The sequence below is a fragment of the Dufourea novaeangliae genome, unplaced genomic scaffold (genome assembly GCF_001272555.1).
Source record: "Dufourea novaeangliae isolate 0120121106 unplaced genomic scaffold, ASM127255v1 scaffold49, whole genome shotgun sequence".
In the NCBI taxonomy this organism is placed as follows: domain Eukaryota; kingdom Metazoa; phylum Arthropoda; class Insecta; order Hymenoptera; family Halictidae; genus Dufourea; species Dufourea novaeangliae.
In genome coordinates this window covers 807,237-824,716 of record NW_015373928.1, presented here as the reverse complement: position 1 = coordinate 824,716, position 17,480 = coordinate 807,237, and the positions used below count along the sequence as shown (strand labels likewise).

The 17,480-nt window shown below is 48.2% G+C and overlaps 1 protein-coding gene across 2 annotated transcripts in view; it reads right to left on the bottom strand.

Moving 5' to 3' along the window:
- The window catches only part of LOC107195105 (transcription factor SOX-5), a 184,079-nt gene that overhangs the window by 125,955 nt on the left and 40,644 nt on the right, over positions 1–17,480 (bottom strand). Inside the window, exon 2 of one of the 2 annotated variants that reach the window (XM_015584882.1) lies at positions 1,848–1,942. The exons of the other annotated variant lie outside the window; for it this stretch is intronic. Coding sequence (XP_015440368.1) covers positions 1,848–1,942 — 95 coding nt within the window. The remainder of the gene's footprint in view (positions 1–1,847; positions 1,943–17,480) is intronic. 2 annotated transcript variants of the gene reach the window in all.

Sequence of the window (17,480 nt, the reverse complement as noted above, 5' to 3'; positions counted from 1 at the left end):
TCACAGCGCACTGCTTCTCCTTCTCACGAGATCCAATACACACACACACACGCACACGTACCGGCTATATAAACTTTCAAACTCGGTGTAAACCATAAATCGACGACAAATTCTCGCGTCTATTCGGTGGCTTGTCACCACGTACACTTCCCAAGTTTCATTTCGCGGGTAAGACAGTTTCAACGGGATAACCGTGTCGCCGGATCGGGATCGAAATTTCACGGTGCCACCCTGTATATCGCATGGGAAAATAAATCTTGTGGACACTCACCGGGAGGGAGACTGGACACTGGACGCTGTCACCGGACACGGGTTGCAGCGACTGCAACAGATCGCGTGCGTGAAAGAGAGGACGGCTATCAATGGCTGCATTATACAATACCCAGTGTGGTGTGGTGTGTAGCGCACGCGAACGCTCTTGGGCCCCCGCCGCCGGTGTGCGTGAACGATCGCGCGCGCTCTCGATCGTTCGCGTTGAGGTGCGTACGTATCGAGAGAAAGAAGGAGAGAGAGTGAGAAGACGGTCCTGTCGTGTGTATATATGTAAACCGTAGGAGCGAACCGGGTCCAACGAACGAACCAACGAACACAGAACGAGCGGACCAACGAACGAACGGTGCGTGCACTGGCAGGTATTCCCGCGGAGAGAATCTTCCCGGTGCAGAGAGAACCCGTCCGCTCCCATACGAACGGGCGACAAGCGCCGAACGTGAAACGGCAAGACGACGAAAGCGAGACGGTGCATGCCTGACCGATGTGCTCCACCCTGTTTCTCGGGTTTACTTTTGCGAACGAGCATTTCGCCGATTAGATATCGACACTTTTGCAAACACCGTCGTGTTGCACTACGGGGACCGTTCGATTATTGTGAACCCGACCTCTACACTCTTCCATTCTCCTTCTCCGTCTCGATTGGGTCTTGTTTGTTCCCCTTCCACCCCACCCTACGTCGCTCATGTCATGCGCCTTCGCTGTTACACTCGAGCCAAGAGACTGCACCGAGTTCGATCCTTTTCCCACCGATTCCCACCTGATTCCACCTCGGGTCGCTATGTTCCGTTTTTACCTTACCTTCTTCCCCTTTTCCTGGCCCCGCGCCTCTTCTACCTTCCGTCTTTCCACGGATCGCTCGCGACCGGACTGACCTGTTCACGTGCACACGCGGCCACCAGGTCTCCGCAATAACTATATCGAGGCCCAGTTTTTTTTTTATTTGCCGGCCCGTTTCTTACCGTGGCTCGGAAATGAATTGAGTTATTGTAAAATCGTGTCCAGCGCCGGGGGCTCTGTAATTGTCCGCGCGTGTCCCTCCCCGCCCCCCCCCCTGTCGACCCAAGGCTCCAGAGTCTACGGTGCAATCGGAACGGATTTTTCGCTCAGCGCCTTTTGCCCGTTGCGGACACGTGCGCGGCACGATTTCACGTGGAACGATTCGTGTGTCTTTCGTGTTCGACGTTATTTTGATACGTTCGCCACGCGACTCCACGGAGTTTCCGCGACAACGCTGACCTACGATATATAATAGATTTGTTGTCGACTTTGTCGCGGGATAATCGTGTCGTTTGTAAATCAAAACGAGTTTCTTATAGGGGACACGAGAACCTCGATTGTCTCTGTGTGTATGGCTGACCTGGCCGAGATGTAGAACGAATTTTTCTGTTAATTCCTCGCTAGATTTATAACCTGGTTCGGCGTGGCTGACCGATAGTTGTGTTTCTAAAGGAGTTCAAATGACAAGGATCGAAGCGATTTCGATCCTCCATTCGGGCTGGTCCCATTGAGGAACGGCGGCGCGGGAGGACGGGGGTGAATGAATAAGCGCAATAAGCAGGTGCTTCTCGACTCACCGGCTTCGAATCTCCTTCCAGCTGATCGGGTTTATGGCCGTGACGACCCCATCCACCGACGAACAATTACGGCGAACATCAGGAAGCACACCGTTCTGCGAACAGATTCAGAGGATCGTTTTATTGTTTCGGCTTGGTAATGGATTTCGCGTAATTCGAGGAGTATCGATGATGGCTTTTGTTCGGTTATTGTTCTTACGTATGATGATTACGAATGGTGGATCAAACTTAATGAATATATTCTATTCAATCGCTATACTTTCGATGTTGGTTTTAGAAAAATCGGGTAATTAAACATTGATTATTGATTTGGGGCAAAAAATTAAAACCGTAAACCTGCTAGAAATTGTATGTAAATTAAAGTCGGACGGATTATTGATGGTCTTTGTGCAGACTCGATAGACTGAAATAGCGTAAGTTTAATTGACATTTGATGCTGTGACAAAGCCTAACTGGATTCAACGATCGTACGTTTACGTAATCTGCTGGATCGTTGCAGAAACCTCGGTAAAACGTCTCGCGTTAATTAAGAATAAGCCACGGGGTGCATCGAAGTGTAAGCAACAGTCAGATTTAAAGATTCATCATTTTTGACAACGTGTTTTATGTTTGATTCTCCCGGAGTTTCTGATGTACCACGCTTAATGCTCGAGCAGTTTTATGTTAGTCATCTGCTACTAAATAAGACGGCACGCGTTTACGTATAATAAACTTCAGATGTACTTTTCACACTTCTTTAGTTACTCCGTCGTTTTCATTTAAGGAAATTGCAGATACTCGTACCGCAATAAATTCTCTGGGCAGTAAACTCGTCTATAAACTTTAAAAGAGGGAGCAGATAAGTAAAATGTAATACATTCTTGTAATGATTCCCGTTGAAAGGTAAGATTTATATTTTGATCTTTAACTTCACGCTAGAAAGTAGCTGAAGGATGATTGCAGAATGATCGATGTGGTGTTCATCGTAAAATACAGATTAATTATTCGCCAAATAGAAAACTGAATCTCGACGATGCCATAAACCGAGGTGGCCATCGTACGGAGATCCTCGCAGCTAGCTCGAGTGTTCGTTATTCGCACCTCTGATAATTGATAACAAAGGGACCGACCGCAGAATACATCGCGAAGATTTTACACGGAGGTCGAAGGACTCCGTGGTCCGCGGGTCCAGCCGGACAGATACGAAGGATCCGGGGAGAAGAGACAAAGGACGATGATTCAGAGGTAGTAGGAGAGAAGTACCTGGTAGATGACACGAGATTCCTACGAAGGTGGGTACTACTCGCCGGCATTCCTCCCGCCTGGTGGAATCCGACGATGTTAAATGAACCGTCCTGAGAAAATATAATGTCCGCTAAACATTCTCTCCCCCTGGTACCGTAATTTATGGCGACGACCGAAATCGTCTGAATCACTCGCGGTGGGGCTTTACGTGACCGATCGACCGAACCGAAACCGTTCCGATCGGAATAGTAGAGGATTAGATTCCTACTTTATAGAGACGACACAATAATACCAGTTCCCTCAGACACCTTCTATTCTTCGTTCCACTTTGCATCGGGAGGAGGGGTGGTTCACGACAGTTGCAGAGGAAGTTCCTTTGCCTTTAAATGTATCCCCTGTCTGTTACATTGCAAACTTCTTCGGTTCCGAGTTGCACTAGCGGTGTCCCCGCAACCGCATTCCTAGCTGACCGGACCCATCTCTTTCGCTCTTTGTGTGTGTTGTTCCACAGAAGACGACGGCAGGTAGTGTTTGCTCTATTAATAGAACCGCTGATCAATTCGCAGCCACTCGGCCCGTTGGTTGTACCTGTGGCACGTGGGCGTTCCCGGGTAGCAGGCAGCCGTAAAGTCGTTAAGTAGCCACTTTCGAGTTCGGAATAAGGAGATGACGGATCATTAGCCCTCGGGATTCTCCCGTGACTACTGGCTGGGTCCCTTAGGGTCGCATAACTTGCCGTTTCGCGAGAAAACAAACAACGTCGGAGCCGCGGTCTCTTCGATGGTATCCCTTTGCCAGGACTAGACGTAAAAGTATGTACCTACCATTTCGCATATTTCTCTTAAGTCATTATGTTACTTTGGTTAGGAACGTTCTGTGGGTAAGACCCTTTTATAACACGGAGATCTTTCGTTTTGTAAATGAAAAGTCGATAGTTGAAAGCTGAACGGTTCTTTACTTTCATTTATACAAGGAATACCGATGTTAGTAGCTTTAAGAGATGATTCGACATTCAATCGTCAGGCAAAGTCAAGATTGAGAATTTTGTTATTAACAATCAAAAGGGGTCAAATTCGAGTCAGAAACGCTAGAAAGCAGACAATCCTGCTTATGCGCGGTAAGCACCGACCGAGAAAAATACACTTGCACTCGAGCCTAGACAATCTTCTTGCGACACTTCATAAAAAATATACATGAATCGTTGCACGAAATTACCTAGTTACTCGTTCAAATTCAGAAGAATGACCACAACACACACGGAGAATAAACACTAAATAAATTAACTTCAACTACACTCCAACTCACTAATATGAATTAAATTAATACTATAAAAAAATACAGATGCTCTTTGTAGAAGTCTATTTCGCGTCGACTAGATGTGTTCGTATTAACGACTGCCACCGAACTGAGGACACGTTACTCGAATCCAACGCAAAAGACAGAAAGGTAATACAAAAAAAAAAAGTGTTCGCTAGGAAGAATAAGATCTTAAGCAGAACTGAAGAAGAGGTGGTCGAGGGACAGAAAACGGCAGGAGGTATTTCTGACCCCAATTTTCAATTGTTGATAACTTGAAAACAAAGTGCCCATCACAATTGGAATCCCATCAGAATAGCCCCGAACACCTTGTATGTACAGGAACGACACCTGAATGACGCACAATGGTCCAGAATCGAAACTTAGCAGCTCAAATGGTGAAAACAAATTTTTTTTATTTTTAAAAAAACTCACATCAATTTATTTTTAAACGTGGAAGATTTGTCCCATACATTGTTGTTCTCCTCAGACCTTTTCGTATCATCGATTTATGAGTCAGAAATAGAAAAAAGAATTCCTGAAAAATTCAGAATTCCCTGAAGATGTTGAGAACACTTGTTAGTAGACAATAACGTCATCGCAGAGGAACTCTAAAATTGATAAAAATTTATTTATTGGTCTAATTCTATTTGAATAAAATATATGAGTTTCAAAATTATTAAGTGCCTCAGCTAAACAGACGTATGAGCTGCTAAATTTTGATTGTAGATCACTGTGCGACGGTGCTGCAAATTTCGAAACTTTGGATATCGATACACTCAATACACCAGGATCTGTTTCGATCTGCACCCGTTCCCATTGGAAACTATCGAGTCCTGTTGTCACACCTCCGAAACGTCACCTGTGAACTTTGAATACTCGTTACCGGAGAATCTATGCGACAAGTTTCCCGGCAAAGTGCAGTGTCTCCGGAATACGGTGTCGCCCACGCTCGCCTTCGTCGTTTGCACGAAACTACAATAGAAGCAACAATGACGCCATAAATTGCCCGGCGGTTCTTCGCGGTCCCGTAGAAATCGGAGCTGAATTCCAGGGTTCGCAAATGGCGCTTTGTCCCACCGGTCTACCCGGGTGTTATCCGCACGATCTCGATACCGTAACAACTGTCCGGATTGATAACGTCACCGTCCCAGCAACTGGGGAAAAAATGCTGACCGACTTCATAGTATCGTATCTACCCGTAGTTTTCTAACACTGACCAGCCGGAGGAGAGACTGGTCTCTGTTACGTCGGAACCACATCCAAAAATGGTCGCTCGGGTCCCAGGCGTGTGTGTACACGCGTATACGCTTCCTTATTTCTTAAGAACGCCCACGCGTTATTAGCATATTAATGCAACGGCGGAAACGGGCCGACTCGTGTTTTCTGGAAGACCTAAATGGCGCGGATCGTGCACACGGGGCGAGCTTTCAGTGCGCCGTTTCATCCGATACCTTTGGATTTTGATGCCCGGCACTCTCGACTACGGTTATCTACGAATTACAACTTCCTTCTTGCTTTACAAGTCTGCCAATAAACACCGCGGTCGAAGCGAAAAAGCCTCGGTGTTCCTCATCGGGTGAGATATGCTTTATAAAATATGACTGTTTCTCGTCCTAATAGCGCGAGCCGTCCGTTTATCTGCGGAGAATAAGACTCACCTCGCGAGGATCCGTCGTAACAATGAGATAAAGAAAACTTGGAAGGTGGTGGCGTTATTATCGTCTCGGTGGTTCATTCGCGATCGAGCCTTGGCCAGGTCTGACTCCCATTACCACGGACGCTTCTGTCGGCACCCGGAGAATCTCTTATCCGACAATTTGCGCGTAATACAAGACGAAGCTTACGCGTTTTTCTTACGACTGCACGGTATGCGCATATTCGACTCGAATCTTATCCCCGGGTACGGCTGATGTTCCAGCACCACTTTCTTTCTCTAGTCGAAAGTGGCTATTTAGCGCCTTTATGGCCGACGTGCTCGGCTACTACCCAGAAAATCACCGCTGCGCCCCGAGGCGTATCGCTTCCATGACCACGAATTTATCATCGGCTCTGTTAATAAGAGAACGCTGGTTGTATTCTTTTAGTCTAACGAGGTTTGCCCACGTTATGACTTGTTTGGTCGTCTGACGAACGCGTTGCGCTTGACGTTTCAGGGACTTTTTTTTCCAAAGACAATCTTTCTTTATCAGAACAAAAGAAGCTTGTAAAATTTTGTTCTAACGAGTAGAGGTTAGTAATCGTAGTGTGATGTCTTGGATACAGATATGATGACTTTTACTCGACTCGCCTACTCCCTTAAAACGTACCAGTGACTTAAAACTGTACAGAACTGATCTTTCAGCTATTAACTTCAGACGCTTAACGCGTTCATCATGGAGCCTGTTTTCGCTGGCTTTCCATTCACGTTGATTCTATTATTTGACATTGGAATTTCTATTACACACACGACGGTCACCGTTGATCGACGATGAATGTGTCAAGGTCCATCTCCGACATTTTTACGTCCCCAGATCTTCCTCGCTGAATCCACTCGACAGCACCTCGGGACTCCAATAGATTGTCGGAGGTCTTCTTCAATCTGTAGCTTCCACTCTAACCATTAATGTCACTACATGACAAATACAAACGGCGAAAAACAAATCCTCGTAAAAATGTCAAGCTGAGGTGTAGCTTCTGTACGGAGGGTTTCGAGAGCGTTCCTGATGAACGTGGTGGGGGAACAGGGGGGGGGGCAGGGATCTGGGTGGGGGCAGAAAGGTAGCGTAGCGGTTCGAAGATTCAGGAACAATCGGCGAGTAGCAGCCGCAAGAATCGGGGCCTGGAGCAAGCGATCGGTCAGGTAGGAGTCCGGTAGGCGAGTTGTATGCCGGTTGGAAGGCGAGTCCAAGCCGCTGGAAGGATGCTGGAGAGGCCGAGTGGTGGCGGCACGGCCGGTGTGGTCAGGTGGTTCGCAAGGACGCGGCAGGCCGTTCACCCGTTCACCCGTTCCTCCCTTTTCCCCTCCTCTACCTCTTTCCTCTACACGTTTCGCGCGATCTCTCTTCCTCTCGTCAGAATCCCAGTTCCCTCCTGTATGCACCAACAGTTCGTTTCTTTCTCTTTTATCTTCTCCACTCACCCCCTTCCCAGGTCTCTTGTTCATCTTTCTTCTGCTCCCATCCATGGCCTGGTCTCTCCTCGTCTCTCTACCCCCCCCCCTTTTCTAGATCCAAACGCACGGGCACCGACTTAACTAAGTTACCGGTATTTATACTCGGAGGAATCGCTGGTTACCTGGACTGCACTGTTCATGTAAACACGATAATTGGCCTGTTACGCTTCGGTTTTTGCACACGCGGGACATTTTTGCGCCGATAACGCCCCGTGTCCCGATCAACCAGTGATCCCTCTGGTAACGTCTTCTTAGCTGAAATCCGCGATAGCGACGGTACCCTACGGATCTTGGAACACACATTTGATTCTCCGTGCTATCGTGGAGAATTCTGGTTTGAGTGTCCGTTTAGAAGTGCTTTCTCTTTTTTTTTTTCTAGACAATTATGAGAGAACTTGTGGTCAGTCGATCTTGAATTCAAATTTATTCCCAGATTTCCTCGCGAAACTGTTGATTCATCCTCTTATGATTTAGAGGTGTTGTGCCTGGAATTCTTCGTAATAGATTTCAGTGGACAGAATTTTTGAGAGTCTTGTTCGTTTTCCTTTCACCAAAGAGTTTCTGTCGCGTGTAGTACTACGTGTCGCTAATAAATACTTGCTTGTTACGTCCCCTGACAGGATTTGATACTTTTAATCGGAACTGGTTTCACCTTGATCCACCATTAATTTCGTTCGGTCGTTTAACGGAGTACGGCTGAATTCTGCATAAATCTCGGAATTCGAATAGTAACAACGATTAAGGCGGCTGGTATCACGGAGTCCAACGATTCGTTTGCATTAGCGGGGACGTTACCACGGCGTTTCTGAACTTCCAGGCAACGTTACCGCGAGAAAGCGATATAACGCAGCTCGGTGATCATCGTAATTCGCGTGCGATCCTCGCGCAGTTCATATTTCACGGCCGCCACCGAGGGTGAAAAGCTACATAATAGATGTTTATCCGTGGAGGGGGCATTAACGTGGCCGCTAAATATCGTCGACGCTTTAAACTTTCGTTTTGTTAACCGCGAGAATTTTTTATTGTTGAACGATTACTCCTTAAGCGAAATGAAACTTAAATTCCACCGAGTGACACAGATTCGTATCGCCAAAAACCATTCCATTAAATAAAGCGTAACCAGTGGATGACAAGAGGCTTTCAGCGATGGGTTCGATGAGCGAACGATGGACGTTAAATAAAATTCCTTCTTGCAACACTGTTTCGGGCCACGAGTCTCACTTTTGATTTAATAATTTGAATTGCGTATGAATGTGACTGACAGTAATTCGTAAGATAAGGTGTAAAATACTTCGTGGCCGACAAGATAATATCTCCGCATGAAACATTAATCATCGGGAAGTTGAACTTGATCTCTCGTACGGGGAAAAAAATTGTACACGCATTGTCGCTTAAAGGTTCGAAGACAACGTGGGCTCTTTACATAAATTGTTAACTCCACATACGTGCATTCGGAGGAAGTCTCATTCATTGAAAGATCGTAGATACGAGAGTGTACAAGTATGTTGGAATAAATACCTGTTCCGCCATGAACGACACCGTACAACAATAATCAATGGAAACAAGTCGAAAAATATAGTCGATTCATGCTTACGCCTCAGCCTCCGCCATCCATCTCCAAGAATCATTGGAAACAACACACGGATCACAAATCCACTACGCGTCCCGAAATCCCGCTTTCCAATTAGAAAGTCTTTTCACGCTGTATCCTCGCGCCGGATCGACACCGATCGAATTCCGTGGTCGTGAAATTCACCGAGATGACGTCACGGATGAAGTAACAGGAGCTCTTTCTTCGTTCGACGAGGGGTCGTTTATGGGTAGGCACCAAGCGTCAGGAACTCGATGTGGAAAGAATAAGCGAACGAATAGGAGAGGGATGAAGTGGGGAAGGGGGTGAGCAGAGGCCTCCCGCGGGGAACTAATAACTGGGTTTCGCAAGGCGTGTCCCGGTGCAGGCGCACGCGAAGAAAGCGTGCGTTCCACCGACAACACACAGAAAGATTCCTCGAGGGCTTGGGGGGTTGTGGTGTCGTCCGTCGTGTGTATCACGGGGCGCACACGTCAAACGGCAGGTAGCCGATAAGCAGTCGGGGGTAGGGGCTGTTATTAGCTTCTTTTTTTTCTCCGTAATACATGCCCTGTCAGGGCCAGGGAGGAACGAGGGGAGACCCGTAGTTACTTTGTCACAGCCGGCTGAGGCAACAATAACCGAGAGTTTTCTCTCCCCTTTCCTTCCGTTTTCTTTCTTCCCTGTTCTTTCGAGTTGTTTCGTCCTTCTCGTCCCTGTTACCTCCTAGTCGGTTCTCAAGAGAACGAACAGAGAAGTCAGGGGGTGGTCGTGACGACGTTCGAAGTCGATTGAACAGAAATTGAATGATTGGACGCGCGCGCGTTCGCTCCTCGAGGGCGCTTGATTGTTCATTCAAACAACAATCATAATTGCGTTACACGCCATCGAAGGGATGAGGGGGTTGGTGACGAACGAGTGGAAAGGGGAGCGAGAATTTGGTCGGGGGATGAACGAGCGTTGGATGACTGCTGCCGGCCGATGGGAACGTGGCGTGTTCAGGACGATTCGTCGGGACAACCCGTGCCCCCCCACCGTACTACTATATTAGGGGTAGTTGCTCGAACGAGTGGTCTCCGTTGAGCACTTTCCAGGCTCCTCGATACGCCTCCACTCGACCACCGGCGCTACGCTAACATTATTAGTGCCACGAGGTCCTTGTTCGGGCACGTTTCGCCTTTTGGACCACCGGTGTCCTTATCGCGCCGCGGCTCCTGTCGCTCCATTCGAATTAGGGCTTTGTTAAATTTTTAAAGGCCACTCGGTGGCGGTGCTGCATCGTGACTACCTTTTTTTCTTTCTCACAGTGCTCCTGACAAAGTGACTTTTGTGGACGTGTTTCCCTTTTATGTCGTACAGGTCACCACGAAGGGTATGTGTCCCTGTATTTATATACGTACGAATAGTTTTTCTAGGTTGAAGCTATTAGCAGAGATTGGGACAGAGATGAAATAGTATTTTTCTTGAGAAGCGAGGGATGTCTGGGACACTTGACCCTCATACAGAGTCTTTTGAAACTCGTAACATGTGTTAATTCCTTCGATCCTGAGAGAACCACTCGAACCGTCCGAGTGTGTTTGAACAGAGGCCTCTCCTCTTGCCTCCGAGCGAATCCAACGGAATTCTCTATTCGACGCGAACGCGAGACAAAAGGAACGCCAACGTTTCTCCTATTCACGGAAGGTGTACGTATATACACACAGACACGAGGTACAGAGCCGAGGAAACGTTTCGAAAGAGTAAAAATAGCCGTTGCAAAAAAAGAAAAGAAGGAAAGATACCGGCACGCCGAAAGATACTGAAAGTTCGCGCGGCACTTCTAATTGAATTAGAAAACAATTGTCACGCGTTGCCCCGCTGGAAAAGGCCTTCTCCTTCACCGGTTGTGCATGTAAGTACGAAACGTTCTTTCGCGGGTTTGTCGCTCGTGCGCCTACGCAATTCCCCTCGTGGCCGCGCGAACAACGGTTGGAATTTTCACCTGCTCAAATAGACGACCGAGTCCGTCGTGTCATTGTGTTTGCATTATTATGTTAATCACAACGAAGCCGGTAACAATGCGTCAACCTCGATTTAGGAAGCGACTCGAAAAGGAACATATAGCTGAGCAAATATTAACTAAGCAAATCATTAGTTTCAATGCCTCCTTCGCTCCTCGCGGTCGCTATTTCACCCCGCGAAAAAGACAGAGAGAGAGAGCCGAGCCTCGTGTACACGCGGCCCCAACATGCACACACGGCTACGCTCTTCTCCGTTCTCGCACAATATATCGGTGATCTCGCAACTCCCACTCGAGACACGACCGACCGCGACTTGCAAATTGAGACTACCTATTCGCGGGATCACAAGTGTTCTAGCAAACGACCTCGTGATAGCTAATTCACGCGATTTTCGACACCCGCGTACCTGCCAGTACACTTTGTTCCACTAATTTGTACCACCGTTTCGCAATCAATTTCTGCCTGTTGCCAGGGTAAGTCGGTTTACATTATTAGATGATCGTGTAGATGTTTCCATGGAAATCGGGCTGAAATTCAGCTGGATGGAATACAACAATGTTAAAAAAAACGATGAAATCTATCCATACTGAACAGACATCCATTACCGAAGATTATAAATCCTGAGCCTCCTTTGTAGTATATGCGAATTCATTTGAACGGGACAGCATTGAAAAGGCTTCGATCGATCCGGGAAGACAATTGAGCATCGAGGAACAGGTCAAAGAACACTTTTTACCTCCCATTGAGCTCGTTCGGTTGCGGAAGAAAAGGTACACCGGAGATTTCTCATTTCCACGTAATTAATTTACAATGAACCGGACGAAGGGGGAGCTAACCCTTGTTTCGAGGGTTCCTTGTAGTCTTCGGAATCTTTCCAATCAGAGCAAACAAATGCGGGACCTGACCCACGGTCTTCTTTCATCTCCATTATGTATACGGTATTAATTACAATTATTTCCCCTACAAAAACATTATTGTTACCGAAATAAAAAATACAGATACTCGCGTAATAAATAGTCACTCGACACGTGTCATTACGTACGAATGTTCGCTCAGGTTCTTTTACCTCCGACCCTAACAACAATCAAAGAGCAAGAAATCTATTGACCGGATGGTGTGTTTCCTCGAAAAGCATCGGCGAACGTGGACAGGCGAAAGTCGAGGCAAAAGTCGATTAAGTCCCGTCCCTCTCGAGTCGGGGAATCGAGCGTTTGTCCGAGGCGGGACGACGATTGGCGAGGAGATCGGCAATCATCGCGGGGCGCGCAAAAACGGAATCGTCGAACAGACGACGGGGACACGGCACTTGATCATAAAAAATAATTGAAAAGTAGTCGCGCGGAGGAGTGCTCCGAGCAGAGAAAAAGCATACGGGTCCGGATGCAAGCCGGAAAATGACAATCACTAGGCGCGGGACCGTTTCCTCTGTCTGACGTCAATCTGATCGGAAGGTGGCTCTTTCTCGCTCGATCTCGTTCGTTGCAGCACAGACAGGGGTTGCAAAACGGAATGCATAGGGGGTTGGAGCGAGAGGGTGTCCGCCTCCGGCGTGTATATTCGCTCCTCGCCAATTTAGTAGCCGATCTTTTCTCGGTCGAGTCTGAAATTCCATCGACCTTCGAGCGTAAGAGGGTGACAGAGATCCTCCCCTCGAACCTACTCGCCCGCGATCGCTTCGTCACTCTGTCTCCTTTCTGTCGAACGACAAGCGTGTGTCGGACTCGTTCGTCACTCCATAATCGTTCACGTCTATGGGGCTGCTGGTTGACAGGTGTCCACCAAGGACACCTCGTTTGGTCCGTGAGAGTGGTCGAACACGTCTCCGGGGCCGATGATCTCTCTCCTTCTTTCTCTCTGTCTCTCTCTATCTATCTATCTCCTGGCAGCTGACGTAACCCGAGCTATCGCGATGATTCGTTATTTTTTATGGTGTTCCCCGTCCTCGTTCGGTTCGCGTGCACGTTAAAATACCTGACACGTGGAAACGACCATCACCCAGCGATAATCGGCTTCGTTCATGTATCACGGGAGAGAGAGAGAGAGAGAGAGAAAGGTAGAGAGAAAGAGGGAAGTGTCCAAACTTTCCCGTTTTCGTTACCGGGCCGATTCTCATTAATCTCGCGACTCGATAGCTATCTGCAGGATAGGCACGTAATCCCTCTTCTATCGGGGACAAAACAGACGGCTCTAATTACACGTTAACTTCTTTTTCCGTGGGCCGATCTTTTAGCGCGGCATATAATACCGATCGTTCGTCGGGCGGAAACCAGGTCGCGTCCGTGGAGCGCAACTTTTTATTGTGCACCGTACAGCGTTTTCCAGCCGGTTCGACGCTGTTATTAAGTATTTCATTAAGACTTCGCCGCGAAGTAATAAAGAAATTTATTCGAGCGCGGAGGGAGAGGGCCGCAGCAGCAGCGCCAGACCACTCGTAAAACTTGATGAGCGGTTATCTTTTTTTGTTACGAGCCACTCCAGCAGCGAAGGTAAAACCTCGTGGAGGTGGCTGTTCGCACGCTGATTGGCGAAATTACGTGCGTTTTTCAGTGTGATAACCGTGGATCAGGGGTTTCCATGTGTTATTGTTGAAAATGTATAGACCTACATGTACGAATTTGGTAATACAGGAAGTCCTCGATGAGTGTTCGATGGCTCTTCGACACTAAACGTTAAATATTTCATAAACTAATGATTATACATATATGGCTGAAACAAATGTCATTGGCTTGAAAATTCCAAACTCTATCGCTATGATAATCGTCGTTAAAAAGTTAACATTACACGTTACGACGTTCGATACGAGCTCAAAGATAATATAAAAATTCATAGTTCGTTCTCCCAGGTGAGGAGGGAAAAATGTGTAATTATTTAAAGTAGATATTTCGTTAGCCAACGCTAAGAATGAAGACTACAGACGAAGGAATAGACTGTCGTCGTAAACAGGTTCAGTAAACAGCCAATGTCCCGTGGCAAAGTGTAATGCAAACCCGAGTTGGGGAAAGATCGGAAAACAGCCAGCAAGATGAAACGAAACGGAACACGAGAAACCGCGGAGACGTCGCGACCAATATTTTAACGGCGTTACACGGTCGCGCGGCTCGGAATGAAGATTAATTCAGCCAGGAGAAGATTATTCCGCCGCTTTCATTCCCGGTCTGTATTGTCCACTTGGTTAAAGATCGCGCGCGCGCGCGAGCGCTCACTAGCTCGGTTCACAGTTTGATATCTCTCGCCGTGGCTGGATCCGCGCGACGTTCTTTGAATCGCATTATACGATCTTCATTGTCCATTACTCCGAGCACCGAGTCGGAGAGACAATATCAAAGCCGTTATTTTCCGCGTTCGCGTCCCCACTCTTCCCTATACCCCTGGTAATGAGGCCAGTCCTGGCTGGAACGGGCTCGCCTCTCTCGGCTAAAGGTCCGAGGCCCCGTTCCTTATTAGTTATTAGTATACTCGCTCGAGTGAGGTGGGGCAAACGAAATGGTTTACAAACGTGGCCAGCAAGAATAGAGAGATGGAGGCTTGAATGGGGGCCTTTGAATTACTGGTGCTGGGCTCCTTGTTTTGTATAGACACATAATGTATACGTATTCACGCAGACCTGGACGGTAGGTCGTTCCGCGTGTGTGTACGTACAGACACGCGGTCGCGCGTGTTGCACGACGCTGGCATAGGGGGCACAGAGCCTCGCGTCTCAGCGAGTAATATATAAGTATGGGCGAGAGAGCCCCTGGGTCCGACTGTATGGACTTATACACGCGAATCCGGGCAAAGTCGGTACAGAGAGAAAAGGCGCCAGAGAACTCCGGCTACCCCGACAACCATCATCCAACCGCGCGAGCCACCGACTTCTGTTCCCCCCATCCCGCCTTCTGTCTCTGTGTCCTCTGCTTCTGGCTCACAGTCGTATTCCGTTCTTCAGCCCCCTACCCTCTGTGTTCGACCCTCTGAAAGGTCTCTCTCGCCCGTGAGTCGCATATGCCCTGTCATCTTCTGAAAAGAATAATATCTCTCTTTGAAACATTAGCAATTCTATGATCGCCACCTTTATTTATGCCAGGATGCTGCTGCTGTGTGCCGTGGCACTGCTTGCGAGTCTCTCTTCTCCTCTATTCGTGTCTCTTGTACCTAATACAGACGAGGGGTACGAACGTGTATAGTACGTATACATACAGGACGATGTGCTCACCATGTTTACATTACACGTTTTGCATCGGGGTGGATATACCACACGGGCAAAATCCGCGCGCAGACAGAAGAAGGAAGGATCACGCGGGGCGACCAACGCAGCCGCGCCGCCATTCCCGCCTTGTTACAAAATACTTTAATTAATGACTCCTCGGAACAAATTTACCTTCATTATTAGCACATTCACGAGGCGCGACGCGCGGCCGCGTATACCGTACGTGAGCGCGTGTACGGAACACGTGTATACCGAGCGCGGCCCACAAAGCCCGGCATTGTGTGGGACACTCATAAAAGGCGCCTGTTCTTGCGCGGCCTTTAAATAATTCAATTCACCGAATGCCGCTTCCTCCTCCGCGCCTGCATCGCCTTTCGCTGTGCTCCTCTCCTCGGAACGGAAGAGAAGATGAACGAAAGATGAACGAACGATAAAGCGAAAGAATTCGCGTACCTTGCCAATCCTCTCCCCTTGCCTCACTTCTCCTCTCTCTTTCTATCTCTCTGGTTTCAATGCGCGCGGGAGCGCGTTCCAGTCTCATTAATATGGGAATTTTATGCGCGATCGCGCGATCGATTACAGATTCGCCGACTTATCTCGGACGTTACTTACCGCGACACGGTGAGTGGATAATTTATGGTCATTAGCCTAATCCTTTTTCCGGATTTTTATTCGGGATAGATTGTGTGCTCGGACGTTGGGCGGTTTTGGTACGAGAGTAGCGGATTTCACGTCATTTATGGTAATCAGGCGATTATTCATTTCCCTTCTCTTTCGATACCGTGGAAGATAGTAGATGAATTCGATGAATGTTCGTAGGTATATTCCCTCTCAGAAGCTTTATGATTTTTTTGTCAGTTCTCCGGGGTCGGAGCACTCTCGTTGTAAACACGATCGTCAAGGTAGATAAGTGTTGTGAAATGTTGTCAATGGAAAGGATATAAAACTTAGCGAACCGTAGAGATTAACGTCTCCGTAATCCCTTCTTCGGGAGTAAACGATTCTTCGTGTCTGAAAACGATACAAGACTACTTCTTCGAAGTACATACTTTCTCTTCAAGTTCTCCAATGCCCACGTCTTTCGCCGACATAATCCCTAGATCCGCAGAGTCGAGGGGCCAGCAGCAGCTTCAGCCGGAAGAGGCCTCGAAGAAAAACCGACACACGAATGCCGGTCCGCGGGGCCCCATCGCGTACAATAACTCGTCTGTTCCTCCTTCACACGTCCAGACTAGAGAGTTAATAAAGTGTGTAAAGAGAAAAGGCTGGCAACAGGGACGTTCCTTATCCAAAGTAATTATTCACGCGTGCTTAAGGACTGCGCTGGCGTTAAAAGGTTCGATTCTATCCTTTCGACTCGCGGGCCAAGGGGTGGGCAAGGGAACAGGGGGCGAATCGTGTGTTGTTTCCACAAAGTTCGCAGGGCCATTACCCTAGTGGCATTTCTTTCCCCCATCCTGACCCCACGAAATCGTTATTAACGCAGTGTGGTCGGAGACCTGGAAGAATTCCCGCGGAAGAAACACGGGACGAAACGTGTACTGCAAGAATCTTCTTCGTCTCTATTTTCGTACGGCGGTTCACTTTCTCTTTGAGAGAAAAAAAGGTAAAAAAAACAAGAAGGAAGCTAGCGCGCTGCTGCTTCAGAGGGAGGGGAGGAAAGTCTCGCCAGACGCGGGAGAGGATAATGTGCCGTGGATGAGCGGACGAGCAAGCGAGCCGATTCCGGGGCTGAGCATGTTTTCCGGGATTGTGGACGCGGCCAAAGGAAAAAGAAGAGGGAACCCGTGGACGGAATGGAGATGAGAGTACCGCGCAAGAAGAGTACGGGCCGAAGAGGAGAGAAACGGTTCGCTTCGTTCCAGGCCTCTAGCCAAACAAACTGCGGCCCCCGTAAGCTCCGATGCACGGCGAAGTCTCGCGGTTTTTGCCGCGCTCGTTCAAGTTTACATTTACGGAGTGATTCCCTTACCCGTTGTCACGGAACGGCTCGCCGCTCGACCTGCTTGTATGCAGATGCGCCGTGGGCCTGCAGGCATACACATACGGTGTTTGTATGTGTGTCTGTGTATCGGTGATTATCGCGGTTGCACTTGCTGTTGTCCCATTTAAACGGAACAATGCGCCAGGGGGGGACAGATCGGCGGCGGTGGCGGCGTCGCGTGGCCCACAGGTGTCATCGGTCCGGGAATAATTGGGTTCC